At 40.4% G+C, this 23,438-nt stretch overlaps 1 protein-coding gene across 6 annotated transcripts in view; it reads right to left on the bottom strand.

The window, feature by feature from the left end:
* Trim13 (tripartite motif containing 13) overlaps positions 1–23,438 on the bottom strand; it is a 40,509-nt gene that overhangs the window by 14,799 nt on the left and 2,272 nt on the right. For 5 of the 6 annotated variants that reach the window (XM_090342185.1, XM_090342179.1, XM_090342181.1 and 2 more), the window contains exon 2: positions 17,257–17,358. Coding sequence is in view for 4 of the 6 variants with exons in the window: in XM_090342179.1 (XP_090198305.1) it covers positions 17,257–17,277 (21 nt within the window). In the remaining 2 variants the exon portion in view is untranslated. Of the gene's footprint in view, positions 1–12,929; positions 13,014–17,256; positions 17,359–23,438 lie in introns of all 6 variants that reach the window. The other variant, XM_090342183.1, reaches the window with a different exon arrangement.

Here is a 23,438-nt window from a genome sequence, read left to right as displayed (position 1 = left end):
AATACAACGGCATGCTATAAAATCTATCCGGAAATTTTTTCAGTTCTGGTTTTCTTTCCCTTTCGGGGGGAAGTGATAGTGGTAGCGAGGGTTTAGGATAGGGTCTCACTATGTCACTTGGGCTGGATTTGAATTCTGAATCCTTCTGCCTCAGCTTACCAAGAGTTGAGTCTCCCAAGCATGTCCCACCACATCTGGCTTAGTCAGTTCTGTTTCATTATCTCTTAGTGGTACTCTACCATTGTCTCTTTCAGAAAAGCTTCCCAACTTTACAGTGTCTCCTAGCTTTTCTTCTCACTTAAGAACACTTACTAGTTTATCCTCTTCCAACCAGTATTTACATTCAGTAGGCCTTCACTCTATTGTTTTTCTGTTGTTTGTGGTAGTGGGAATCAAACCTAGGTTATCAGGCACATAAAAAGCATATGAACTAGGCCAGCAGTTTGGCCCAGTGATAGAGTGCTTGCTGGCCTAGCATGCACGAAGACAGGGGTTCGATTCCTCGATACCACATACATAAAAAAAGGCCAGAAGTGGTGCTGTGGCTCAAGTGGTAGAGTGATAGCTTTGAGGAAAAAAGGCCAAGAACAGTGCTCAGGCCCTGAGTTCAAGCCCCAGGAGTGGCACAAAAAAAAACCCCAAAACAAACAAAAAAAACATATGAACTATACCCCCAGTCCAAACAGTCTTAAGACTCTTAAAACTTCAGTTATCAATTCATGACACTCATGTCCTCTTGTAAAGCACATTACCTACAGTTACACTATTTTTAATATACAAAATCGGAAGTTAAATACTTTAAGACATTCTCTCTTCCTGCTCCGACTCTTCCTGACTGCAAGCATTTATTACCTATGCAGCCTGTCCAGCATCAAGGTTCCTGGGTTCCATTCCTCGGTACCACATACATAGAAAAGGCCAGAAGTGGTGTTGTGGCTCAAGTGGTAGAGCTTTAGCCTTGAAGAAAGCCCAAGAACAGTGCTCAGGCCCTGAGTTCAAGCCCCAGCACTGGAGAAAGGAAAACAAAAACAACAACAACAAAAAAAAAACACTAAGTTGCTCAACTGGTAGAGAGCCTGCCTCAAAAGGAGGAGACCCAGCCAGGTGCTCATGGCTTATGCCTGTAATCCTAGCTACTCAGGAGCCTGAGAGCTGAGGATCATGATTCAAAGCCAGCCTGGGCACAAAAGTCTGTGAGAGTCTTATCTTCAATCAATTATCAGAAAACCAGAAGTGGTGCTGTGGCTCAAGTGATAGAGCACTAGCCTTAAGCTGAATTGCTCAGGGATAGCACCCAGGCCCAGAATTCAAGCTGGGCACAGTGGTACATAATGCACATGTAATTTCAGCCTGGGTCATGCAGTGAGACCATAGATAGGATGGAACAGAACAGAACAGAACAGAACAGAACAGAACAGAATGATGGATGACAGGTAGGTAATGCACCTTCTATCTGGTGAATATAATGTAACCTTTCTATTAATTACAATAAAAATATATTAAAAAATAAAATTAGGAAAAAAATAAACTAAATTCCCAGGAGTTTGAGTCTCATTGTGCTGGAAAGTAACAAAGAGAAATAAACACAGTAGCATAAATTTCTGAAGTCTGGTTTATGGGGGGAAAAAAAAGGCCCTCTTATAACCTCATGCTGGGGCCAACTGACTGCGGGTTCCATAAAATCTTGGTACATGTTAGCTCTGCTTATCTTCTTGGAAAGAATCAGCACTTAATGGAAGGAAGTCCTTTACCAAATTATAAGGCAGAGATAAAGAAAGAAAAGCTTTTCTTTTGGTAAGTACGCAAGCATGGGTGCGCTCTCACACACACACTTGTGTGTATGTGTGTGTGTTTTGGCTTTATTTGTCTCATGATGAAGCCCAGTCTTACCTTAAACTCCTGATCCTCCAGGTTCTTGAATCCTGCCTTTACCTCCACCTCCCAAGTTCTAGGATTACAGAAATGTACCACTCTACTTGGAACTTCTATCAGTGACTAGCTTTTTAGTCCTTAACACACTTAATTGGTTAGGCAGTAAATCATCTATAACACAGAGAAGATCCAACTGCCACCCTCTCTGCTTCCTTGTCCCTCTAGCTGTAGGTGGCACTCTGATCTTCAGGAGGAGACTATGGGTACGGGTTCACCTGGCAGAGTAAGTCCTGGAAGCTCCTCTGAGCCCAGCCACCCCTATAGTTTAGCATCTTTAATTCTTAGCCATTCATTCCTGGTTTAAGTAATATTGAAAGTTTTGCTGCTTGAGAAACAACAGAGCTAGAGCAAAAACCATAACTAAACAAAAATGAAAAGTGGTTTGCCAGAAATTTATATAAGGCCTTCCAATCATTCAACAAATCACTGTGTGACCTCACACATACTACTTCAATTAATCCACACAGCAAACACATCAGGTAGTTTGGAGGAAATGAATTTTTACCAGTTAAGGAAGTGACAGGGTTATCCAACTATGTTGAACACAGCTGGACACATATGTCCCTTTGTGCTAACCCCAATTCCTCCTGCTCTTAATGGGGCCTACCCACCTTCTCAAGACATAAGGACTCCTATCCTCCAGTTTATATGTGTTAAAAATAGAACTTTATGCCTCATGCCTGTAATCCATGCTACTCAAGAGGCTGAAATCTGAGGATCAGGGTCAAAGACAGCCTAAGGAGAAAGGTCCATGAAACTCATCTCCAATTAAGTACCCAAAAAAGCCAGAAATGATCTGTAGAGCATACTAGCCTTGAACAAAAAACACCTACAGTCCTAAATTCAAGCCCAGGGACTGGCAGTAGTGTGTGCATGCATGCATTCACACATACACATACACACATACACATATACATACACACACACACATACACACACCTCACTCACAAATTAGAACTTTACCAAGAAAGTTGGTTAGTTTCAACATGGAAGCAAAACTCTGAATATTCATTTTTTTTTTCATCTTAAAGTTGAAAGTAGAAACCTGTTTTCTGCAGCTGTATGTCTAATTGTTTCTGTAACCTAGTTTGAAGGAAGAAACACTTCCAAAAGAAATTAACCAAGTCTACAGTTTAACTTGAATAGATCCAACTGATTAGTAAATGGAAAATAACAATGAGGAGAAAGTTTTACATCCTAGGGATAGAGATCTAAATCATTCCTGAGGAAGCTAGAAACTTACGTGCAAGCCAGAGAATAGGTAGCTCAAAAACAAAAACATCTAGCTGGACACGGTGGCTCACACCTGTAATCCTAGCTACTCAGGAGGCTGAGGCACTAAAAAGTCCAAGACCTCTTTGTGGTTTTCTTTCTGCTCTAGCCACTGTAGTCTCCTGGTCATTACTCAAATGTGCCAAGTATTAAAGCTGGCTTGGGAAATTTGTATTTGCTGGAATATTCTTCCAGAGTATACTCAGCTCACTCCATACTGCTCCAATGTCATCATTTTGGAAAGACCATGGCCATCCTGCTTACAATGGCCCCTCACACCTCTTGATACTTCTGAGAGTTTTCATTTTTCCCCTTTGGAGGGCATGGCAAGACCACTTACTGCCATTGACATAGTATGAACTGTTGTGATTATAGTCCACTTGCACTCTGTAGAGGAGCAATATGCTGGCATCCAGACAAGAACCTGGCACATAGTAGGCTCTAAACATTGGATGGATGGATGGATGGATGGATGGATGGATGGAGAATTTGTACTAGGCAATCAAGAAAGACTCTGGGTTTGTTTACATGTAGGAAGCCTCTGAAGAGTACATACTCTGGTTTACAGTTCAAAAAACAAAAATCATTCTGGTCATTGTGTGCGGAGCGAGAGAGGTTTGGAAGACTGCAACTTTCAAGCTAGAAAGAGAATGAGGAAAGATGTTTTGGAGCTATGGCTGACAAAGAGGGCTTAAGGATAACTTCCAGGATTTGGGCTCAATATTGAATCTTTCTAAATTGTTTTATCTTCTACAAGTACTGTAAGAAAGAAGGCAGAGAGTGTAAAATGCTCACCTAGCACCAGGCATGTGTAACCCTCAGTGAATGTTAGTTCTTATTACCTCAAAGAGAAATGTGTGTGCCCTGAAGTATAACAAAAATATCCACTCCTCAGAGGCTAAGAGAGATGACTTCTTGTAGAGTGTTCCTTCTCCAGTCTAAGGACTGACTTTTTCTTTATTTAAAAGAATATTTAACAGTAGCTTTGGAACATTGCACTTAGACATAGATAAATAAAAGGATTCCTCACATTTCAAAAAAATTAAAAGGCTCTTTAAGGTCATGTTTATCCGTTCAATGCTTAGCAGGAGTAACTAAAAGCTGAAATTACAAACTTCTGCTGATTAAAAAACAATCAAAGCATAAGATAACGTGCAAATGAAATACTGATTTTTCTCAAAATAGGCAGTGACTGCATTTGAATACACCAGAAGCTAAAATACCACACAGTCCAGTTCAATACAGGACACCTGGCAGCTCTATTTGTAAGTGTAACTCAGCTTTCTGCAAAGCCAACACCCAACCCTTTTTGGCTTCCTTAGTCTGTCCTCATTTCCCCCAGAAAATCTGCCTTAAGCTTAGTACAGCTATCATGCTTCGTCTATTACAAGTAGCAGTTTCTCTTAGTAAGACCTCTGGGCTGCAAATGCTCGATCAGGGTAACCCTGTATCTTCTTGCACAGCCTCCAATGGTTGCCTGCAAGGAATTTTAATAGCTGTTTCTTGAGCCTTTCAGTGGCTCTACTGCTAGCTTTTCCCTCTACCCCCGACCTCCCAGATTATTAGTGAAGTAAGCCTCCTGCTTAAGAAAAAAAAAAACAGCCATTTTTCTTTCCAGAGAGGGTTCTCTGAGTCTGGTTTGCCTTTCCATCCTTGCCCCACAGTTGAGTGCCTTCTTGAATTTTTTTGCTCCCTGGAAGCCTGCAAAAGTAACTTTGAATGTGACCCATAGTTGGGTCTCTAGTAGATGTCTGCTTTCTTCTAAATCAAGTCACTACCCTCGCTGCTGGATGGGGAGTTTCGGAAACTCCCAGAAAGCTCCCTGGAAATGCAGTCTGGGGCAGAATTCTGGCTCCAGTGACTCAGAATCTTCACAGGATTTTAACAAGATCTCCAGGTGGTTCACAGGCAGTATGTTTGTGTGTCCATTTTTTTTTTTTGGTGGGTCATGGGGCTTAAAGTCTTGGCCTGGGCACTGTCCCTGAGCCATCCAGCTCAAGGCTACTGCCCTACCCCTGAAGCCACAGCCACACTTCCCATGCAGCAGTATGTTCGAAAGGCCAGACAAGTGCTCAGATTCTTCTCTTTCTGTTAGCTGGAAGAACTCTGATCACAAGTCCTGTATAAGGATCACTAATCTTCACACCCCCTCAGTTTTTCAAAGAATCCAAGCTGCTTCCTTCTATAGCCTCTCTGTCCTTCCCCCACAAGCCAGGCTCCTTCTTCCCTTCTAGCCCTCACTCCTCAGCTCAGGCAGAAGCTGTCTTGCGAGAAAGCAAAATTTCTTTCACAGCGGCTTTAATACTGTGCTTCTTTCTAAGTGGGACCTCTAATACCAGCCTCTACAGACCCTTTCAGAGCTGCTTCAACCTATTGAGCAAGAGCCCTAGAGCTGAGCTTCATTCTCCACCCCAGGTCCTCGGAAGGGGCCTGCATAGGCATCCTGTGGGTCAGTGTTTCCTCTTTACCATAGCTTACCCTGCCCTCAGGTTCCTTCATGCATGAACTGACGACAGTCCTTTTCCTTCTTTCCTGCCAGCTGCTCCCTACTGACCCAACACACAATCAGACACAATCTCACCACAGCTGCCTTCAGCTGGGGGGACAACAGGGGATTTGATGATTAAGAACCTGCCCTGAGCCAGGTGAGGTGGCTCACACATGTAATCTTAGCTACACAGGAGGCTGAGATCTGAGGATCGAGGATCAAAACTAGCCTGGGCACTAAAGTCTGTGAGACTCTTTAAATTAACCACCAGAAAACCAGAAGTGGTGCTGTGGCTCAAGGGGTAGGGCAGTAGCCTTAACCTGAACAGCTCAGGGACAACGCCCAGGCCCAGAGTTCGAGTCCCATGACAGACAGACAGACAGATAGACAGACAGAAAAAGAGAAAGAAAGAAAGAAAGAAAGAAAGAAAGAAAGAAAGAAAGAAAGAAAGAAAGAAAGAGGCCAGGAGTTTGGCCTAGTGGTTAAAATGCTCGCCTAGCATGCATGAAGACCCGGGTTCGATTCCTCAGTACCACATACATAAAAAAAAAAAAGCCGGAAGTGGTGCTGAGGCTCAAGTAGTAGAGCTCTAGCCTTGAGAAAGTCCAAGGACAGTGCTCAGGCCCTGAGCTCAAGCCCAGGACTGGCAAAAAAAAAAGAAAGAAAGAAAGAAAGAAAGAAAGAAAGAAAGAAAGAAAGAAAGAAAGAAAGAAAGAAAGAAAGAAAGAAAGAAAGAACGAACGAACCTTGTCAGCATGCACCTCTGTAATTCCCTCTATTTAGGAGGCTGAGGTAGAATTGTAGAGAAAGGGCATGGGGCAAAAACACAGGTCCTATCTGATAAAAAAAAAAAAAAAAAAAAAAAACTAAAAGTAAAGAAGGACTGGGGATGTGGTTCTGGTGGGAGAAAGTACAAGTCCTGAATTCAATCCCCAATTCCACCAAAACAAACCCTAAACAACAACACAGCTGCTCTGCAGTAAAGAGGTATCCACAGTCGCAGAGAAACACTTTCGGCCCTCAGTTCCTTGCAAGTTTAGGGACTTAAGTTTAGGACTACCGTGTTTTAAGCTTCACAAAGTGAGATGTCAGCTAATTATGATGGACTGTGGAAATGGCAGCCTTGTCTAGAATCATAATCAAAGGCCTTTTGTTTCTCAAATTGGTGCTCAGATTAATTAACCATTTTTTCTTACTGTTATCATTTATTACACAACTGATTCTCTCCAAGAAAGACATTAAAAGCCTACCTACATCCTTTTAAAAACAACCTCAGAGGGACTGAGTATGATGGTTCATGCCTATAATTCCAGCTATTCAGCTATTTCTGTGCAAGACTACACTGGCCAGAAACCATATCTGAAAAATAATGAACAGGGCCAGGAGTTTGGCCTAGTGGTAGAGTGCTCGCCTAGCATGCACGAAGCCCTGTATTTGATTCCCCAGAACCACAAACACAGAAAAAGCCAGAAATGGTGTTGTGGCTCAAGTGGCAGAGTGCTAGCCTTGAGGGGGAAAAAAAAAAAAAGTGTCCAAGGACAATAACCAGACCCTGAGTTCAAGCCCCAGAACTGTAAAAAATTATAATATCTATCTATCTATCTATCTATCTATCTATCTATCTATATATATATATATATAGAGAGAGAGAGAGAGAGAGAGAGAGAAAGAGAAAGTAAAAGGAGGTGGGGGGGGGCTGAGAGTTTGGCCTAGTGGCAGAGTGCTTACCTGGCATGCATGAAGACCTGGCTTCAATTCCTCAGCAATACCACATACATAGAAAAAAAGCTGGAAGGGGTGCTGTGGCTCAAGAGCTCTAGCCTTAAGAAAGCCCAAGGACAGTGCTCAGGCCATGCACAAGGACTGGCCAAAAAAAAAAAAAAAAAGGCAAAAAGGATAGAGGCATGGCTCAAAGGGTAGACTGCTTGCCTAACAATCACACAACCCTCAGAAAATACCTTCAGTATGCTGGCCATTATTCATTATTAAAATAATGTCTCCCTTAAGTTTTATGTATTCTAATTTTTAGTGGTCCTGGACTGAACTCAAGGATAAAGTACCTGCCTAACAAGTACTTGACCCATTCTCAGAGCCCTTTTTGTGTTCTTTTGAGTTCTTCTTTTGTAGTACTGGGGTTTGAAGTGAAGACCCAGACCTAGGCTAGGCTGGTGATATATCAGTGAATCCACAACTCTAGCCCCACTTTTTGCTAGTTATTTTGGAAATGGAGTGTCTCGTAAACTTTTTTGCCTGGGTAGAGTCAAACTGTGATCCTCCAGCTCTCAGTCTCCTGAGAGCTCATAAGTAAGTAGTGAGCTCAATAGAACCTCATTAATCTCCAGGCAGGATCTTGATTTCTACCCAGATTGCTCTGGGCTGCCACCTTCCTACTTAGGTTTTCCAAGTTGCTGGGGATGTCAAACTCACATGCTGCAGCCAGCAGCATGTGACTGGTTGGAGTCGTGCAAACTTTTTTTGCCAGTCCTGAGGCTTGGACTCAGAACCTGAGCACTGTCCTTGAGCTTTCCTAAAGGCTACTGCTCTAGCACTTGAGCCATAGCTCAAGATTGGTGATGTACTTCCAGCTTTTTCTATATATGTGGTGCCGAGGTATTGAACCCAGGTCTTTATGCATGCTTGGTAAGCACTATACCACTAGGCCAAACTCCCAAGCCCCATGCAAACTTTTTATGTTGAAGGTGACCTTGAACTTGGCCTCACAATTAGCTAGCATTACAGGCTTAAGCCACTAAGCCCAGCTTAAGTTTTTATTTTGCCAACAGTTGTAACACTTTTTAATGTACCAAATGTTGTCACCTAAAGACAACTCAATCTTTAAAATATTCCAAGGAAAGGAAACAATAATCTTATTTATAAATGAGAAAATAAAAAGTCGGTTTAAATAACTTTCTCAAGATCACCTAGCTAATAAATGATGAACCAGAATTCAAATCCAGATAATCTGAGTGTGTCACAAATACTGAACCACTCACTGTGTACTTCTCTAAATGAAGTAAAAAAATATTATATATATATATCTTAATTTTAATAATGCATTCAATTTTTCAGTGATGGGGTTAGAATCCAGGGTTTCCTGACTCTACTACCAGCCCATAAATTATACAAATAACCCACAGGGAGACAAGCAAGAGAACAGCACTGTAGCAGCCATTTTCCTAAGGGCCACCTCTCTGGTTTCAGGAACACCTAGAGCCCCACTTAAGAAAGAATTCTTTATTTTTCTGCCAGCCTAAAGGACTAGTTTCACAAACCTGTGTCTTCACTAGCTAAGTCAATGTAAGGACCATTCAAAATTAAAAGACTGTCATATTTCCTGAAAGACTGAGCAGGAATTTTTTTTCTTTTGACTTTGCAAAATTGTGTTTCAGTGTTACTAAGCTAATTCTGGGCTGTTATTTGGACTAACTGTAATGCAGGTCTGTTGTATGCAACTGACGATATCCTGATGTGGTTATGCAGGTTTAAATTTAAATTTCTGAACAGCTGCAGCACAGAAGGAAACAGCAAGGCAGCAGCTGGTGCAAGCCTGCCCTCTGCCGGCCATTTGGGTACAACTCTGTCCTCAGCAGGGCATCTCTGCTGTTTTCTGCCTCCCACAGCTTTCAGCCAAGAAGTGTTTAGCACATTCTTCAGCTAAGCACACTGTGATCAGGGCTGGGCAAAGATAAATAAAATTCTCAGCCTTAAAAGACCTCACAGCATAATGAGGTACCTCCCCCCAACCAGAAGATTACAATGCCACTTGAGAGGTGTAGCACTAGAGCTGCCCCCTCACGTCCTCATTAGTTTGCCACCAAAGTTTATGCAAGAGTCCAAATCACACAACTTGACACAATGCTCTTTTGTTAGAACTGGTAAATCACTGTAGCATTTTCTCTGTATATAGAAATAGAAGATCTGACTAGGAGTAACAGGACCAATGGGTGCTACAACTTGAAGACAGAACTACCAGAACGCAATGCTGACAGCCTGCCTACCAGGCTCTATTGTGCCTAAGGGTAAGCACAAGGAAGGGCTACACAGGGAAAGGAGAAAGTTAACAACAGACCAGGAGAGCAACTTTCACTTTGATGTTCAATTCACACAATTACTTAAAATACACCACCAAGACGTCTGTGATTTTTTTTTTTTTTTTGCCAGCCAGTCCTGGACTTGAACTTAGAGCCTAAGCACTGTCCTTGAGCTTTCTCAGAGCTAACACTCTACCCTTGAGTTGCACAGTACCACTTCTGGCTTTGTCTATGTATGTGGTATCAAGGAATCAAATCCAGGGCTTTGTATGCTAGGCAAGCACTCTACCACTGGGCCACACTACGACCCCGCTGTAACTTTTTGTAACAGGATTCTAGCTTGTTGTCCCATTAAATCTTATCGCTTTTGTATGTCCTAATGTAATTTTTTTTTTTTTTTTGTCAGTCGTGGGACTTGAATTCTGGGCCTGGGTATTGTCTCTGAGCTCTTCAGCTCAAGGTTATTGACCTACCTCTTGAGCCACAGAACCACTTCTGGTTTTCTGGTGGTTAATTGGACATAAGAATCTCACAGACTTTAGTGCCTGGCTGGCTTTGAACCACGATCCTCAGATCTCAGCCTCCGAAGTACCTAGGGTTACAGGCGTGAGCCACCATGCCCAGCTCCCTACTGTAATTTTATCTGGCTATGTTTTTCAAACTAAACCAAGAAGCCCCCTCAATTCCTAAAATATAAAAATTCTTTCTGCACCTCTTCTCAAATTTTCTCAGGTTCTACACACACACAGAAACTATCTCCTCTAGCAATGATGTATTTTCATTTTAGAAAAAAAATCTGTTAAAATACCTACTATACTAGCTAGTGGGGAAAAAAGGAAAAGCAAGTTTTTCTTAATTTTTTTTCAGAACTGGTGGATACAAGTAAGTGAAGTAAAGAAATATTTCACTGAATGCAACTATCATTCTGGACAATTTGCATAGAAGCAAATTGGCCTAAAGAAGTATCCATTTCACCTTTAAAATATGAAGGCATATTTCAAATGCTTCTAAAATGGCTCCATGAACAGTACAGTTCAGAAAATTTATACAGAAGAAAATGAGGGGGGCGGGGAGTTTGGCCTAGTGGTAGAGTGCTTGCCTAGCATGCATGAAGACATGCTAGGAATCATGCATGCATGATTCCTTAGTACCATATACATAGAAAAGAAGCCAGAGGTGGTGCTGAGACTCAAGTGGTAGAGCTCTAGCCTCGAGAAAGCCCAAGGACAGTGCTCAGGCCCTGAGCTCAAGCCCAGGACTGCCCCCCCCCAAAAAAAAAAAACAGGAGGAGGAAGAGAAGAAGAAAGAGAAGGAGGAGGAGGAGGATAAAGAGGAGGAGGAAAGAAAAAGTGAGGAGAAAGGAAGAAAAAAACTTGAATGTCACTGGGCATTAATGGCTCACAGCTGTAATCCTACTCAGGAGGCTAAGATCTGAGGATCACTGTCCAAAGCTAGCCAGGGCAGGAATGTCCATGTAAAGTTTTGTTGTTTTTTTTGTGGGTCAAAGGACTTGAACTCAGCCTGGGCACTGTCCCTGAGCTCTTCAACTCAAGGCTATTGCCCTATCTTTGAGCCAAGCCCCACTTCCCATTTTCTAGAGGTTAATTGGAGATAAGAGTCTCGGGTCCTATTGTGCCCGGGCTGGCTTTGAACTTTGATCTTCAGATCTCAACCTCCTGAGTAGCTAGGATTACAGGCTTGAGCTACTATGGCCCTGCCCATGTGTTTTTTGTTTTGTTTTGTTTTAGAATTTCCTGCACCAGTTTTATTAAAACACAAATAGGCATCTCTCTTTCTGTAATGGCAAATCCATGTGAGTTTTAACTCCAATTAACCACCAAAAAATTGGAAGTGGAGCTGTGGCTCAAAGTGGTAAAGTAACACCTTGAGCAAATGAGCTGAGGGACAGCTCCCAGATCCTCAGTTCAAGCCCCAAGACCAAAAAAAAAAAGAAAAGAAAAAGAAAAAAAGAACATTGACCCTCTCTCATGAGAGTCTGAGAAAACAGAAGAGCAGAAGGAAGAAAGGAGGATGAGGAAAGTAGGAGTGGGAAATAAAAACTGACAGTCACAGGGCAGGGATTTATACCATTTACATCATCTTAAATTGACAGTTCAAAGTAAATAAATATTCATCTTTGAAAAAGGCAGGTAATGAAGAAGTGTATGTATAAAACATACACAATCCACAAACACTAACAGAACTGGACATGCTGAGGCAAGTGGAGCAAGGAGATAGACAGCACCTAACACATGCAACCCACATACTGACCTGCCCAAGACCAGCCTGGACGTGGGAGTAACACATACCTTAGCCAGGCTTCCTGCTGTAGGATATCCTTACCTCTTTCTCAGCAAATACAAGGGCCATGGCCAAATAAAAATTCCCTGACAGAAATAAGATTCTGCGGGCCAGGAGTTTAGCCTAGTGGTAGAGTGCTTGCCTAGCATGCACAAAGACATGGGTTCGATTCCTTGGTACCACATACATAGAAAAAAGCCAGAAATGGTGCTGTGGCTCAAGTGGTAGAGCTTTAGCCTTGAGAAAGCCCAAGGACAGTGCCTAGACTCTGACTTCAAATTCCAGAACTGGAAAAAAATAAAATAAAATAACACTTCCCACCAAATTTGCAAAAAAAAAAGAAGAAGAAGAAGAAGATTCCTCCATTCCTCCACATTTTACTTATTTGACAAAAAAAAAATAAGCAAATCAAAAACTCCATAACCAACCAGGAGCTGGTAGCTTGTGCCTTTAATTCTAGCTACTTAAGAGGCTGAGATCTAAGGACAGCTGTTCAAAGTCAGCCTGTACAGAAAAATTCAAGGGACTCCCATTAACCAGAAGCAGAAGTGTGGTTCAAATGGTAGAGCACCAGTCTCAAGTTTTGAAAAAGCCAAGCAAGAATGTGAGGCCCTGAGTTCAAGCCCCAATATCAGAAGCAGAAAAAAAAAATCACTTGTAATGAAAAGTCAACACAGATTCACCAGTTCAATAGAGATACAATAGATATATCATAGATACCTAGATCCAGATAGATGGCTAGATAGACAGACAGAGATGTCTGTTTTTTTTAGTGCTGGGACTTTAACTCAAGGCCTCATTCATGCTAGATAAGCAATGTACCACTGATCTAGGATCCTACACCCAGTTGTATAGTATTTATATTTATTTTGTCTCATCAAAGTGAGAAGTTATATTTTATTTACCTTTCTTTTGTCTTAGTTGATGGAGATGAATGGTGGTAATGAAGAGGGAGCTGAGAAGGGAGGGTTGTTAGACATGTCTCCTACCTGGTGATAAATTAAACCATGTTGGATTTTCATAGCTATGTTAGAATCTTACATGTCTTGGAGACATTTAAGCAATATAATCTGAATAACATTAACATAAGACTGTCAATCCTGAAGTAAAATGAACAAATATTATCTGTTCTATAAAAAATAATAGTATTAATATATAATGCAATCCAGTATAAAAGATAGTTAAGTAATTTGAATGAATAATGTAAAGGTATCTGTTCAACACAAAAGTATCAGTATTAGGTATCTGGTACAGTGGCTCACACCTGTAATCCTAGCTACTCAGGAGGCTGATATCCAAGGATCATGGTTCAAAGCCAGCCTAGACACTAAAGACCGTGAGACTCTTATTGCCAATTAACCACTAGAAAACTAGAAGTGGAGCTGTGGCTCCAGGGGCAGGGTGGTAGCTTTGAGCTGAAGAGGGAGCTGAGAAGGGAGGGTTGTTAGACATGTCTCCTACCTGGTGATAAATTAAACCATGTTGGATTTTCATAGCTATGTTAGAATCTTACATGTCTTGGAGACATTTAAGCAATATAATCTGAATAACATTAACATAAGACTGTCAATCCTGAAGTAAAATGAACAAATATTATCTGTTCTATAAAAAATAATAGTATTAATATATAATGCAATCCAGTATAAAAGATAGTTAAGTAATTTGAATGAATAATGTAAAGGTATCTGTTCAACACAAAAGTATCAGTATTAGGTATCTGGTACAGTGGCTCACACCTGTAATCCTAGCTACTCAGGAGGCTGATATCCAAGGATCATGGTTCAAAGCCAGCCTAGACACTAAAGACCGTGAGACTCTTATTGCCAATTAACCACTAGAAAACTAGAAGTGGAGCTGTGGCTCCAGGGGCAGGGTGGTAGCTTTGAGCTGAAGAGCTCAGGGACAGCACCCAAGCCCAGAGTTCAAGTCCCATCACACATATACATACACACACACACACACACACACACACACACACGCAATATATATATATATATATATATATAAATATATAAATATATACTTTCTGCAGACCTACATGAGATTCAGAAGATGGGTAGTGAATGGGTAGTCAGCACACTGACATAACAAGATGTAGTTCAATGGCATTAGGCTATGAGAATATGAGCATCCAAGAGCTCTGATGGAGAATCTTCTCCCCCAGGAGCTACATTTGCATGTACACTACAGCTGCATTTGCCACTAGGGCAATCCTAAGGGAGTCAGATGTGAAAAAAGGGGAAATCAAACAAAGAGTTCTTTAGTAGCCTAGAGAATAAATGAGATTTTGTAATTTTCTTTTGTGAACTTAGAAAGCTCAAGGACAGTGCCCAGGCCCTGAGTTTAAGCCTCAGGACTGGAAAAAAAAAAATTCATAGAACCCTAAAGAACTCCTAGACCAATTAGAAGGTAGATGAATGGTAGAGTGCTTCCCCAGCATGCAGGACGCCCTGGGTTCCATTCTTCAGTACCATATAAACAGAAAAGGCCAGAAGTGGTGGTGTGGCTCAAGTGATACAGAGCTAGTCTTGAGCAAGAGAAGCTCAAGGACAGTGTCCACGCCCTGAATTCAAGCTCCTGGACTAGCAAATGGAGTAAATAGTATTTGGCATCTAAAATGGTTCTATCATATTATCAGCCAAAGATTTGGAATAAACAAGCAAAAACATAAATATTACATTCTATTACCAGCTATAATCCAAGTTACTCAGGAGGTAAAGATCAGGAGGATCTCAGTTCAAGGCCAGCTTGGTAATAAAGTTCATGAGACAGATACCCCCAGCTCAAACAATAAAAAACTAGGAACACAGGCTCTTGCCACCCAGCTATCTGGGAAACATCAGAAGAACTGTGGTTTAGGCCAGCCCAGACAAAAAGATAGGACCTACTTAAAAAATAAAGCAAAAAGTTAATTAAATTTAGAAAAAAAATTTATTGAAACCCCTTTGCTCAACTGTTTAAAGAAAAAAAGGCTAGCACCATTGCTCAAGTGGTACACCACCTGCCTACCAAGTACAAGGCCCGAGTTTAAACCACAGTATTTATAAAAAAACAAAAAGTAATAAAAATATATAAATATATGGTATATATTTACATTTATTTATATATATATATCAATAAAGTAAATTATAGCATAGCATGGTGAGTGACATTTGTAACCAGAGGCCGGGAGTGTAGTCTAGGGTTAAGAGTGCTCACCTAGAATGCATGAAGCCCTGCGTTCAATTCCTCAGTACCACATACACAGAAAAGGCCTGATGTGGTACTGTGGATTAAGTGGCAGAATAGTAGCCTTCATCAAAAAATGTCCAAGGACAGTGCCCAGAACCTGGGTTCAAGCCTCAGGATTAGCAAAAAAAAAAAACAAGAAAGAAAAAGAGAAAACAAGCAAGCAAGCAAGCATGCACACACGCAAGAAAGAAGAAGAAAGAAAGAAAGAAAGAAAGAAAGAAAGAAAGAAAGAAAGAAAGAAAGAAAGAAAGAAGGGAGGGAGGGAGGGAGGGAGGGAGGGAGGGAGGGAAGAAAGAAAGAAAGAAAGAAAGAAAGAAAGAAAGAAAGAAAGAAAGAAAGAAAGAAAGAAAGAAGGGACCAGGGGAATTGAAGTTTAAGGCCAACTAGACCAAAAAAAAAAAAAAAAGTTGGGTTGAGATATGGTGAAACACTTGGCTAGCAAGTACAATGTCCTAGGTTCAATCCTCAGTACCAAAAAGGAAAAGAAAAACAACAACAACAAAAAAAAAAAACCAACAGTTTAGAAGATCTGGGCTCCATAGTATACACCTCTGATCCCAGCAAGATGAGAAGCACAAATAGAAGGATCATAGTCTAGCCCTGCCATACCACCCACCACCATACATATAAACACAAGACCCTAGGAGAAAAATAAGAAAGCAAAAGACCTGTGGATGTGGCTCAAATGGTAGAGAGCCTGCATAGTAAGCACAAAGCCTTAAGTTCCAACGTTAAGCATCATGAAAATAATAAACTATGGACAGCAGACATCTCCCTAGATAATTCAGCATGTATATCATTAATTAGAGCTAAATAATTGTTGAAACATCTCCATAAGTAAAATTTATTTATTTTTTTTCTTTTTGTCAATCATGGGGCTTGAACTCAGGGACTACATGCTGACCCTGAGCTCTTTTGCTCAAGGCACTCTTCACTTCCCATAAGTAAAATTTATATATACACTATAATATAAAAATCTCAAATGTAAATTTCCAAGTTGAAATAAAGCCTACAGCTATGTATCCCAAATCCCTATCAAGATACAGAGAACATAGCAGAAACTTTCCAAACCCGTGTGTGTGTGTGTGTGTGTGTGTGTGTGTGCGTGCCCGCGCTACACTGAGGCTTGAGAGGGCCTGGGCACTGTCCCTGGGTTTTTGCTCAAGGCTAGTGCTTTCCACTTGAGCCACAGCTGACTTTTTTTTATATATATAGATTATTGGAAATAAGGGTCCCATAGATTTTTCTGCCCCAGCTGGCTCTGAACCATGATCCTTGGATCTCAGCCTCCCGAGTAGCTAGGATTATAGGTATGAGCAACCTATGCCCAGCTTCATAATTGTCTAAGTGTGGACTTGTAGGAGAGAGGAGGATAATGTAAGTATTAAACATCAATGTGTATGAACTATGTAGCTGGGGAAAGCTTATGGATGGTAATCTATTGGGAACAAATAGAATTGCATGTGTGTAATCTTAAGAAATAAACCCAAGTATATTTACTATCTCAAAGAAAAGGTAAATATAAACAGTTTTCACAACCCTCTTTCTTCTTTCACATATACCCTCTACCACTGACCAGCACAGAAGGAGAAGTATTTATTTATATCATCTTCTGTCCTGTGCTCAGACTGCATGCTTCTGACTACTAGGACTGGTAACTTTCTACAATGTGTCTATGGACTTGGGAAATTTCTTTCTTTTCTTTTCTTTCTTTCCTCTTTTTTTGCCTTTCCAGGGCTTGAATTCAGGGCCTGGGCAATATCCTTGAGCTTTCTCAAGGCTAGTGCTCTATCACTTAAGCCACAGCACCACTTATGGCTTCTTCTGTGTATGTGGTACTGAGGCTTTGTGCATGCTAGGCAAGCACTCTACTGTAGGCCAAACTCTTGGTCCCTACATTCTTAAAATAAAGAAGCCTTTCCCCCTTCAAGTTGTGCCTAGGAAACATTTTTAAATGCTTTCTAGTTATATATCTTAGGATAATAAAATAAAATTACTTACATCACCAGACTTGGTCTTCATTTAACTAGCTGTTTGATGTACAATATTTCAGATGCAGCTTCTGGCTTGGAACATAGAACTTTAGACACATCTGTGCAGAACCTAGACATTGTGATATCATTAAAATATCCTTTCAATACTTTTATTATGGAGAATTTCAACCATACACAAAATAATAGAATAACAATGCATCCCATGTGCTTTCCACCCAGTCCTAACAATGATCTTTATAAAAATACACTTAAGATTCAGCCATGCTAAGTAAATTAATCTTTCATGTTTTATTGCCAATTAGTGTTTATGCAGACTATCACGGTGGTTTTATCCATTAGTAAATACCAGACTGCTTATTTGGGGGGCAAGTATGAAAATATCTTCATATACATGTTTTATGTGAATTTCAGTTTTCATTTCAAGTGGCTAAATATCTACTACAAACCAGTACAGCTCACTGCAGTCATGCTCAATTCTTTACAGGTCCATTTGCTTGCACGGGAGCTTTCTTAGCCATAATACATCCCTGGCTTATTCTCACTGTTGGTATTCCAAAGGTATTTCATGTTATTGCTGTTTTTTAAGTTTTCAAGTACTATAGCATTGTTTGGTTTTAGAGTGCTGGGGATCAAGCCCAAGGGTCTTGTCCATGTCAACAATGAGCTACACTCCATGCCAGCCCACTATAGAGTTTGTTACAAATTCTCATCAACAATGTTAGGTATCACACATTCCCTATAACTCAGGCTGTAGGGTCTGCAAAGGGTAGTGGTCAAATGCAGTTCCCCATAACAGGCAGAACACAAAGATCCAGTTTCTGGGGAGAGAAAGGGGGACAAAAGCATGAGAAGGGGTATCAGGGTTAGAGAATTAATGTACCCATTACCAGATGAATGTAACTGTTACCCCTCTATACATTATCCTGACAATAAAATACAATGAAAAAGAAAATCAAGTTTCTGACCAATCCTGAATTTAGAATATCCCATCTGCATAAATATCACTGAGAAAACACATGTGAAAGGATAGTACTTATAGGAAAAAAAACTTTTGAAAAACTATATTTTTATAATCACCAAAATAAAATTATACATTCAATGACAGTGTTCATAATATCTTAAATTTGTCATATTAGATGCAATTTATCTAATAATCCATGTGTCCTTCCTATTTGCTAGAAACATTTTAAATTTTTTCTACAATTTTAATGAGGTGTATAAATACCTATTACATATTATATTATATATACACTCCTTGACCCAGTCTAGTCCATTCCTCAAATGTCAAAACATTATTTTTGTTTGTTTGAAGCATCAGGGTCTGAACTCCAGGCCTCAAAGTTTCTCTATCACCGAGCTTTTTGCTTTAAACTCTGATAGGGTTATGTGCTTTTGCCTGGCACTGGCCTCAGACCTCCCAAAATACCTGAGATTATAGGCATGCCACCACAATCAACTCTCAAATGGTTGACTTCTTCCACCTCCTCCTGCCCAGGCCAACCTTAACTGTGATATCCATCTCTACCTCCTGAATAGCTGGGATTCTATAGGCATGTGCCACATGCCAGCATGCCTGGCCTAAAGATTTTCTTTTAAGGAAGGGTCTCTCCATGAATTTGATCTTCCTGCATCAGTCTCTCAAGTTCAGAACTCTGTAGCATGTACAAATGCTTTCTGGCTTTAAAATCCAGACTTGGTGACTTCTTGCTCCCTGATACTACTGTAGTCCAAACATACATATCACTTGAATATTTGAGATGCCTTGGGAAACTTTTATTTGAACTATTTGGCACAGCTAAGTGTTTTGCCAACCTTTCTCCCAAAATACCAGGCTATATAATCTTATCTTTTGCTATGAAAACTATTTGCAAAATACTTCTCATGAAAAGTATAGGCAAGTCACATTCTTTTGTTTTGTTTTGATTTTGCCAGTCTTGGGGCTTGAACTCAACAGCCTGGGTGCTGTCCTTGAGCTTCTTTTGCTCAAGACTAGCACTCTACCACTTGAGCCACAGAGCCACTTCTGGCTTTTTCTGTTTATAGGATACTGAGGAATCAAACCCAAGGCTTCATACACGCTAGGCAAGCACCCTACCAGATTCCCAGGCCCAAGTTAGTTATTTTGTTTGTTTTTGTGTGTCCTGAGGCTAGAACTCAGCCTGGGCACTGTCCCTGAGCTCTTCAGCTCAAGGCTACCACCCTACCCCTGGGCCTGGGCATTGTTTCTGAGCTCTTCAGTCTAAGGTTACAGCTCTACCCTTGAGCCAAGCCCCACTTGAGTTCTGAGGTTAACTGGAGATAAGAGTCTCAAGTCCTTTTGTGCCTGGGCTAGCTTTGAACCTTGATCCTCAGATCTCAGCCTCCTGAGTAGCTAGGATTACAGACGTGAGCCACTGTGCCCAGCTCCAAGTTACAGTTTAAACTGCTCTCCCATCCAAGTACTAACCAGGGCCCACCCTGCTTAGCTTCCAAAATCAGACAAGATTGGGCACGTTCAGGGTGTTATGGCTGAAGACCGCAGTTTTAACTGCTCTCAAAGAACAGAGATCCAAGAACTTTACATATCTTCACTTTCCTTTATTTCTTCTGAGAATCCAAAACTTACTTTTGAATTAAGTTTTGTTCTGCTTTCCTTTTGTGTCCTCAAAACTCCCTTTTCCTATTATTGCTACAATAAAACTTAGAAGCTAAATTAGTGAAAGACTAAAAAGTATTCATAATACTTTAAGATAACTGCATTTTTGAGAGGGGAAACTTAATATTGGGCTAGTATCACAGAACTCCTCAATTATGTCACTGAAAAGAAGAAAGGTTCAAAGTCTGGGGTAATTTACTTTTTAAAAAATTTCCTAACATTTCATTTACATAGTACTTGCCATTGGTTTCTTTTTCTTTTTTCTTTTTCTGCTAGTCCTGGAGCTTGAACTCAGGGTCTGGGTGCTGTCCCTGAGCTCTTTTGATCAAGGTTAGTGTTTTACCACTTTGAGTCATAGCACCACTTCTGGGTTTTTTGGTGTGTAATTGGAGTTAGTTGTCTCATGAACTTTCCTGCCCTGGCTGGTTTTGAACCATGATAAATAGATCTTACCCTAAGTAGCTAGGATTATAGGCATGAGCTACCAGTGCTCGGCTTCCATTTTCTTCAATATTAAAATGTGACTCAAGTGGTAGCCTGCCTGTGTAGCAACCACAAGGCCCTGAGTTCAATCCCCAGTACCAAAGGGGGAAACAAAAGTTTTGCTTTCTTCTCTTTTGTCCTTTTTTCAAATTTCATTACTCCATTCTTTTCTTCCTAATGTCAAATCTCTGGTCTCCAACCTGGCTTACCTGGCTTAGCAATGAAAAGTAACAGCCTGTCTTTCAGATAGTTAGACCCCACTGCAAAGGACTGATACAAAATGTTCAAAGGTGCTGATAATAGAACAAAGACCAAGCTCACTAATGTCAGTCTATTACAGTATTATGTTCTTGTGAGTTTTCTTTTTGGTTTTTTTTTTCTCAGTCCTGGGCTTAGGCTCAGGGCCTGAGCACTGTCCTTGGGCATTCCTTAAGGCTAGCCCTCCACCACTTGAGCCATAGCACCTCTTATGGCTTTTTCTATGTATGTTACCGAGGTATTGAACGTAGGTCTTCGTGCATGCTGGCCAAACAATCTATCACTAGGCCACACTCCTGGCCCTCTTGTGTTTTCTTATGGTGGTTTGTTGAATGTAAAAAAATACACTTTAAAATTCAGTAAACTCAAGGGCAAAAACTTTCTGCACAGAATCCCAGGGTCACAACAGATTGGAGAGAGACTCGACAAATGGGACAACCTAAACATAAAAAGTTTCAGCGCTGATAAAAGCAAAAAGATAGGAAGACAGCCAACCAACTGGGAAAAAATATTTACCAATAATACATCAGACAAATCCTTAATATCCCATATCTACAGGGAACTCAAGAAACTAATCCCCCCAAACCCAACAAACCATTCACGAAATGGGCAAGGAAACTAAAGAGAGACTTATCAAAAGAAGAGGTTAAAATGGCAGAAAAGCATATGAGAAAATGCTCATCATCCATGATCATAAAGGAAATGCAAATAAAAACAACCCTAAGATACCACCTTACCCCAACAAGAATGGCCAAGGTTTTGAACTCAATGACAGATGCTGGCGGGTTGTGGAGAAAAAGGAACCCTACTGCACTGCTGGTGGGATTGTAAGCTAGTTCAGCCACTCTGGAAAGCAGTGTGGAGGTTTCTTAAGAACTGAAAATAGACCTTCCCTATGATCCCACCATACCACTCCTGGGCATCTATCCTGAACATCATAACCCAGGATATGATAAGGACACCTGCTCAGCTATGGTCATCTCTGCACTATTCACAAAAGCCAGGCGATGGAAATAATACAGATGCCCTACTGGATGAATGGATACAAAAAATGTGGTATGTAAATACAATGGAATTCTACATAGCCAACAGACAAGATAAAATAATGGCATTTGCTGGAAAGTGGATGAAGCTAGAGTGAAACATATTGAATGAGACAAGTCAAGACCAAAAGAACAAAAGACGCATTAGATCCAAGCAGTACAAGAGTGAGGACTCAATATTTGGGTACCCAATGCTATGGACATAGTATTGGAAATATAAACGCAACTACATAGACATAAAAATTTATGACTCTTTGGACATGTTTTATTACATAGATTAATATGTATCTATGACATACAAACCCTCAGCCTAATTTTAATTATGTTCTAAAATCTAAGTGCCAGTGATTGTATATAGAGATTCCGTTCTTGAATACTTGTTAAACACGTCATTTGAAATATGATGTAAAAATCAATGCTAAAATTCTTTAATAAAAGAATTCAGTAAATTGACACTAAATAAATATAATTAACTCCAGGTAAATTTAAATAACGAGGTATAAAATAGAAGAAAACAAATCAAATTAGGAACGTATTCATAATTGTAGCAGCCCAAGGAAAGCAGTTTGCACAGTGGTTAAGTGCACAGACTCAAAGGCGAGAATGTCTGGGTTCAAATGCAACTCCATTCCTCATTCAATATATTAGCTATCTTTATTATCTTTCTTCTCTTCAGTATCCTCATCTATAAAGTGAAGGAAAGTTTTTCTCACACAGGGCTGCTAACAAGGATTAAATTAGTTTACAAAAAAAAAAAAAAAGCACATAGAATCAGGAGCAGCTACTTGGGAAGTATAAATAGGAAGATCACAGCCCCAGCTACTCTGACCAAAATAAAATTTAAAAATAATGAAAGCAAAAAGGGTTGGAAGTGTATCACTCAAGTGGCAGAAGCATCTTGAATAAAGGAGAAAATGCTTAGATCAATGCCTGATAACAGTAAACATGTCAGTTGCTATTACTCCATATTATAAAAATGAATAGTAGCCAGGCGCAGTGGCTCATGCCTGTAATCCTAGCTACTCAGGAGGCTAGGATCTGAGAATCAAGGTTCAAAGCCAGTCGAGGTACAAAAGTACCTGAGACTCTTATCTCCAATTAACCTCTAGAAAATGGGAAATGGGGCTTGGCTCAAGGGTAGGGTGACAGCCTTAAGCAGAAGAGCTCAGGGACAGTGCCCAGGCCCAGAGATAGGGTGGTAGCCTTGAGCTGAAGAGCTCAAGGACAGCACCCAAACTAAGTTCAAGCCGATGACCCACAAAAACAAAAAAGTCAAGGTCCCAAAAACATGTTAGCTTTTAGATGCATGAGGATTTCAAACTAATGTTTATTATGATTTTTAAATTATCTAAAATGTGGTTTGGACCACTCCAATCATTCTTTTGGCTTAAAAACTGATTAATGCCTTTTTAGAAAGAAACCATTTTGTGCAACCCAGTACAAAGTGTGAAATTCACTAATAGGAGACATTTGACCACCACACAAACCAGTAAAGAAAAACTGAGCATGATGTCAAAAGCAACTCTGAAACATATGCTTTACATCATGTCTTATTAGTTCTTGAGTTCCTGGCATAGGTCACTGAAACAACAGACCCCTCCCTCCCTTCCTCCAACAGTCATTCCTGGTTATTGCTTTTGACTTAGATAAATGACTTTCTGACTAACTACTGGGAAACATTTTTTTTGGCTTTATTTGTGATTGTTATTCAAAGTGATAGCTATGGAACACTGAAAATATCTGTAAAACTATGCTTTTCAAAAAGAATGG

Source organism: Megascapheus bottae, chromosome 11 (genome assembly GCF_031878675.1).
Source record: "Megascapheus bottae isolate mThoBot1 chromosome 11, mThoBot2.hap1, whole genome shotgun sequence".
In the NCBI taxonomy this organism is placed as follows: domain Eukaryota; kingdom Metazoa; phylum Chordata; class Mammalia; order Rodentia; family Geomyidae; genus Megascapheus; species Megascapheus bottae.
The sequence above is the reverse complement of the archived record's forward strand: the minus strand, read 5'-3'. Positions and strand labels throughout refer to the sequence as shown.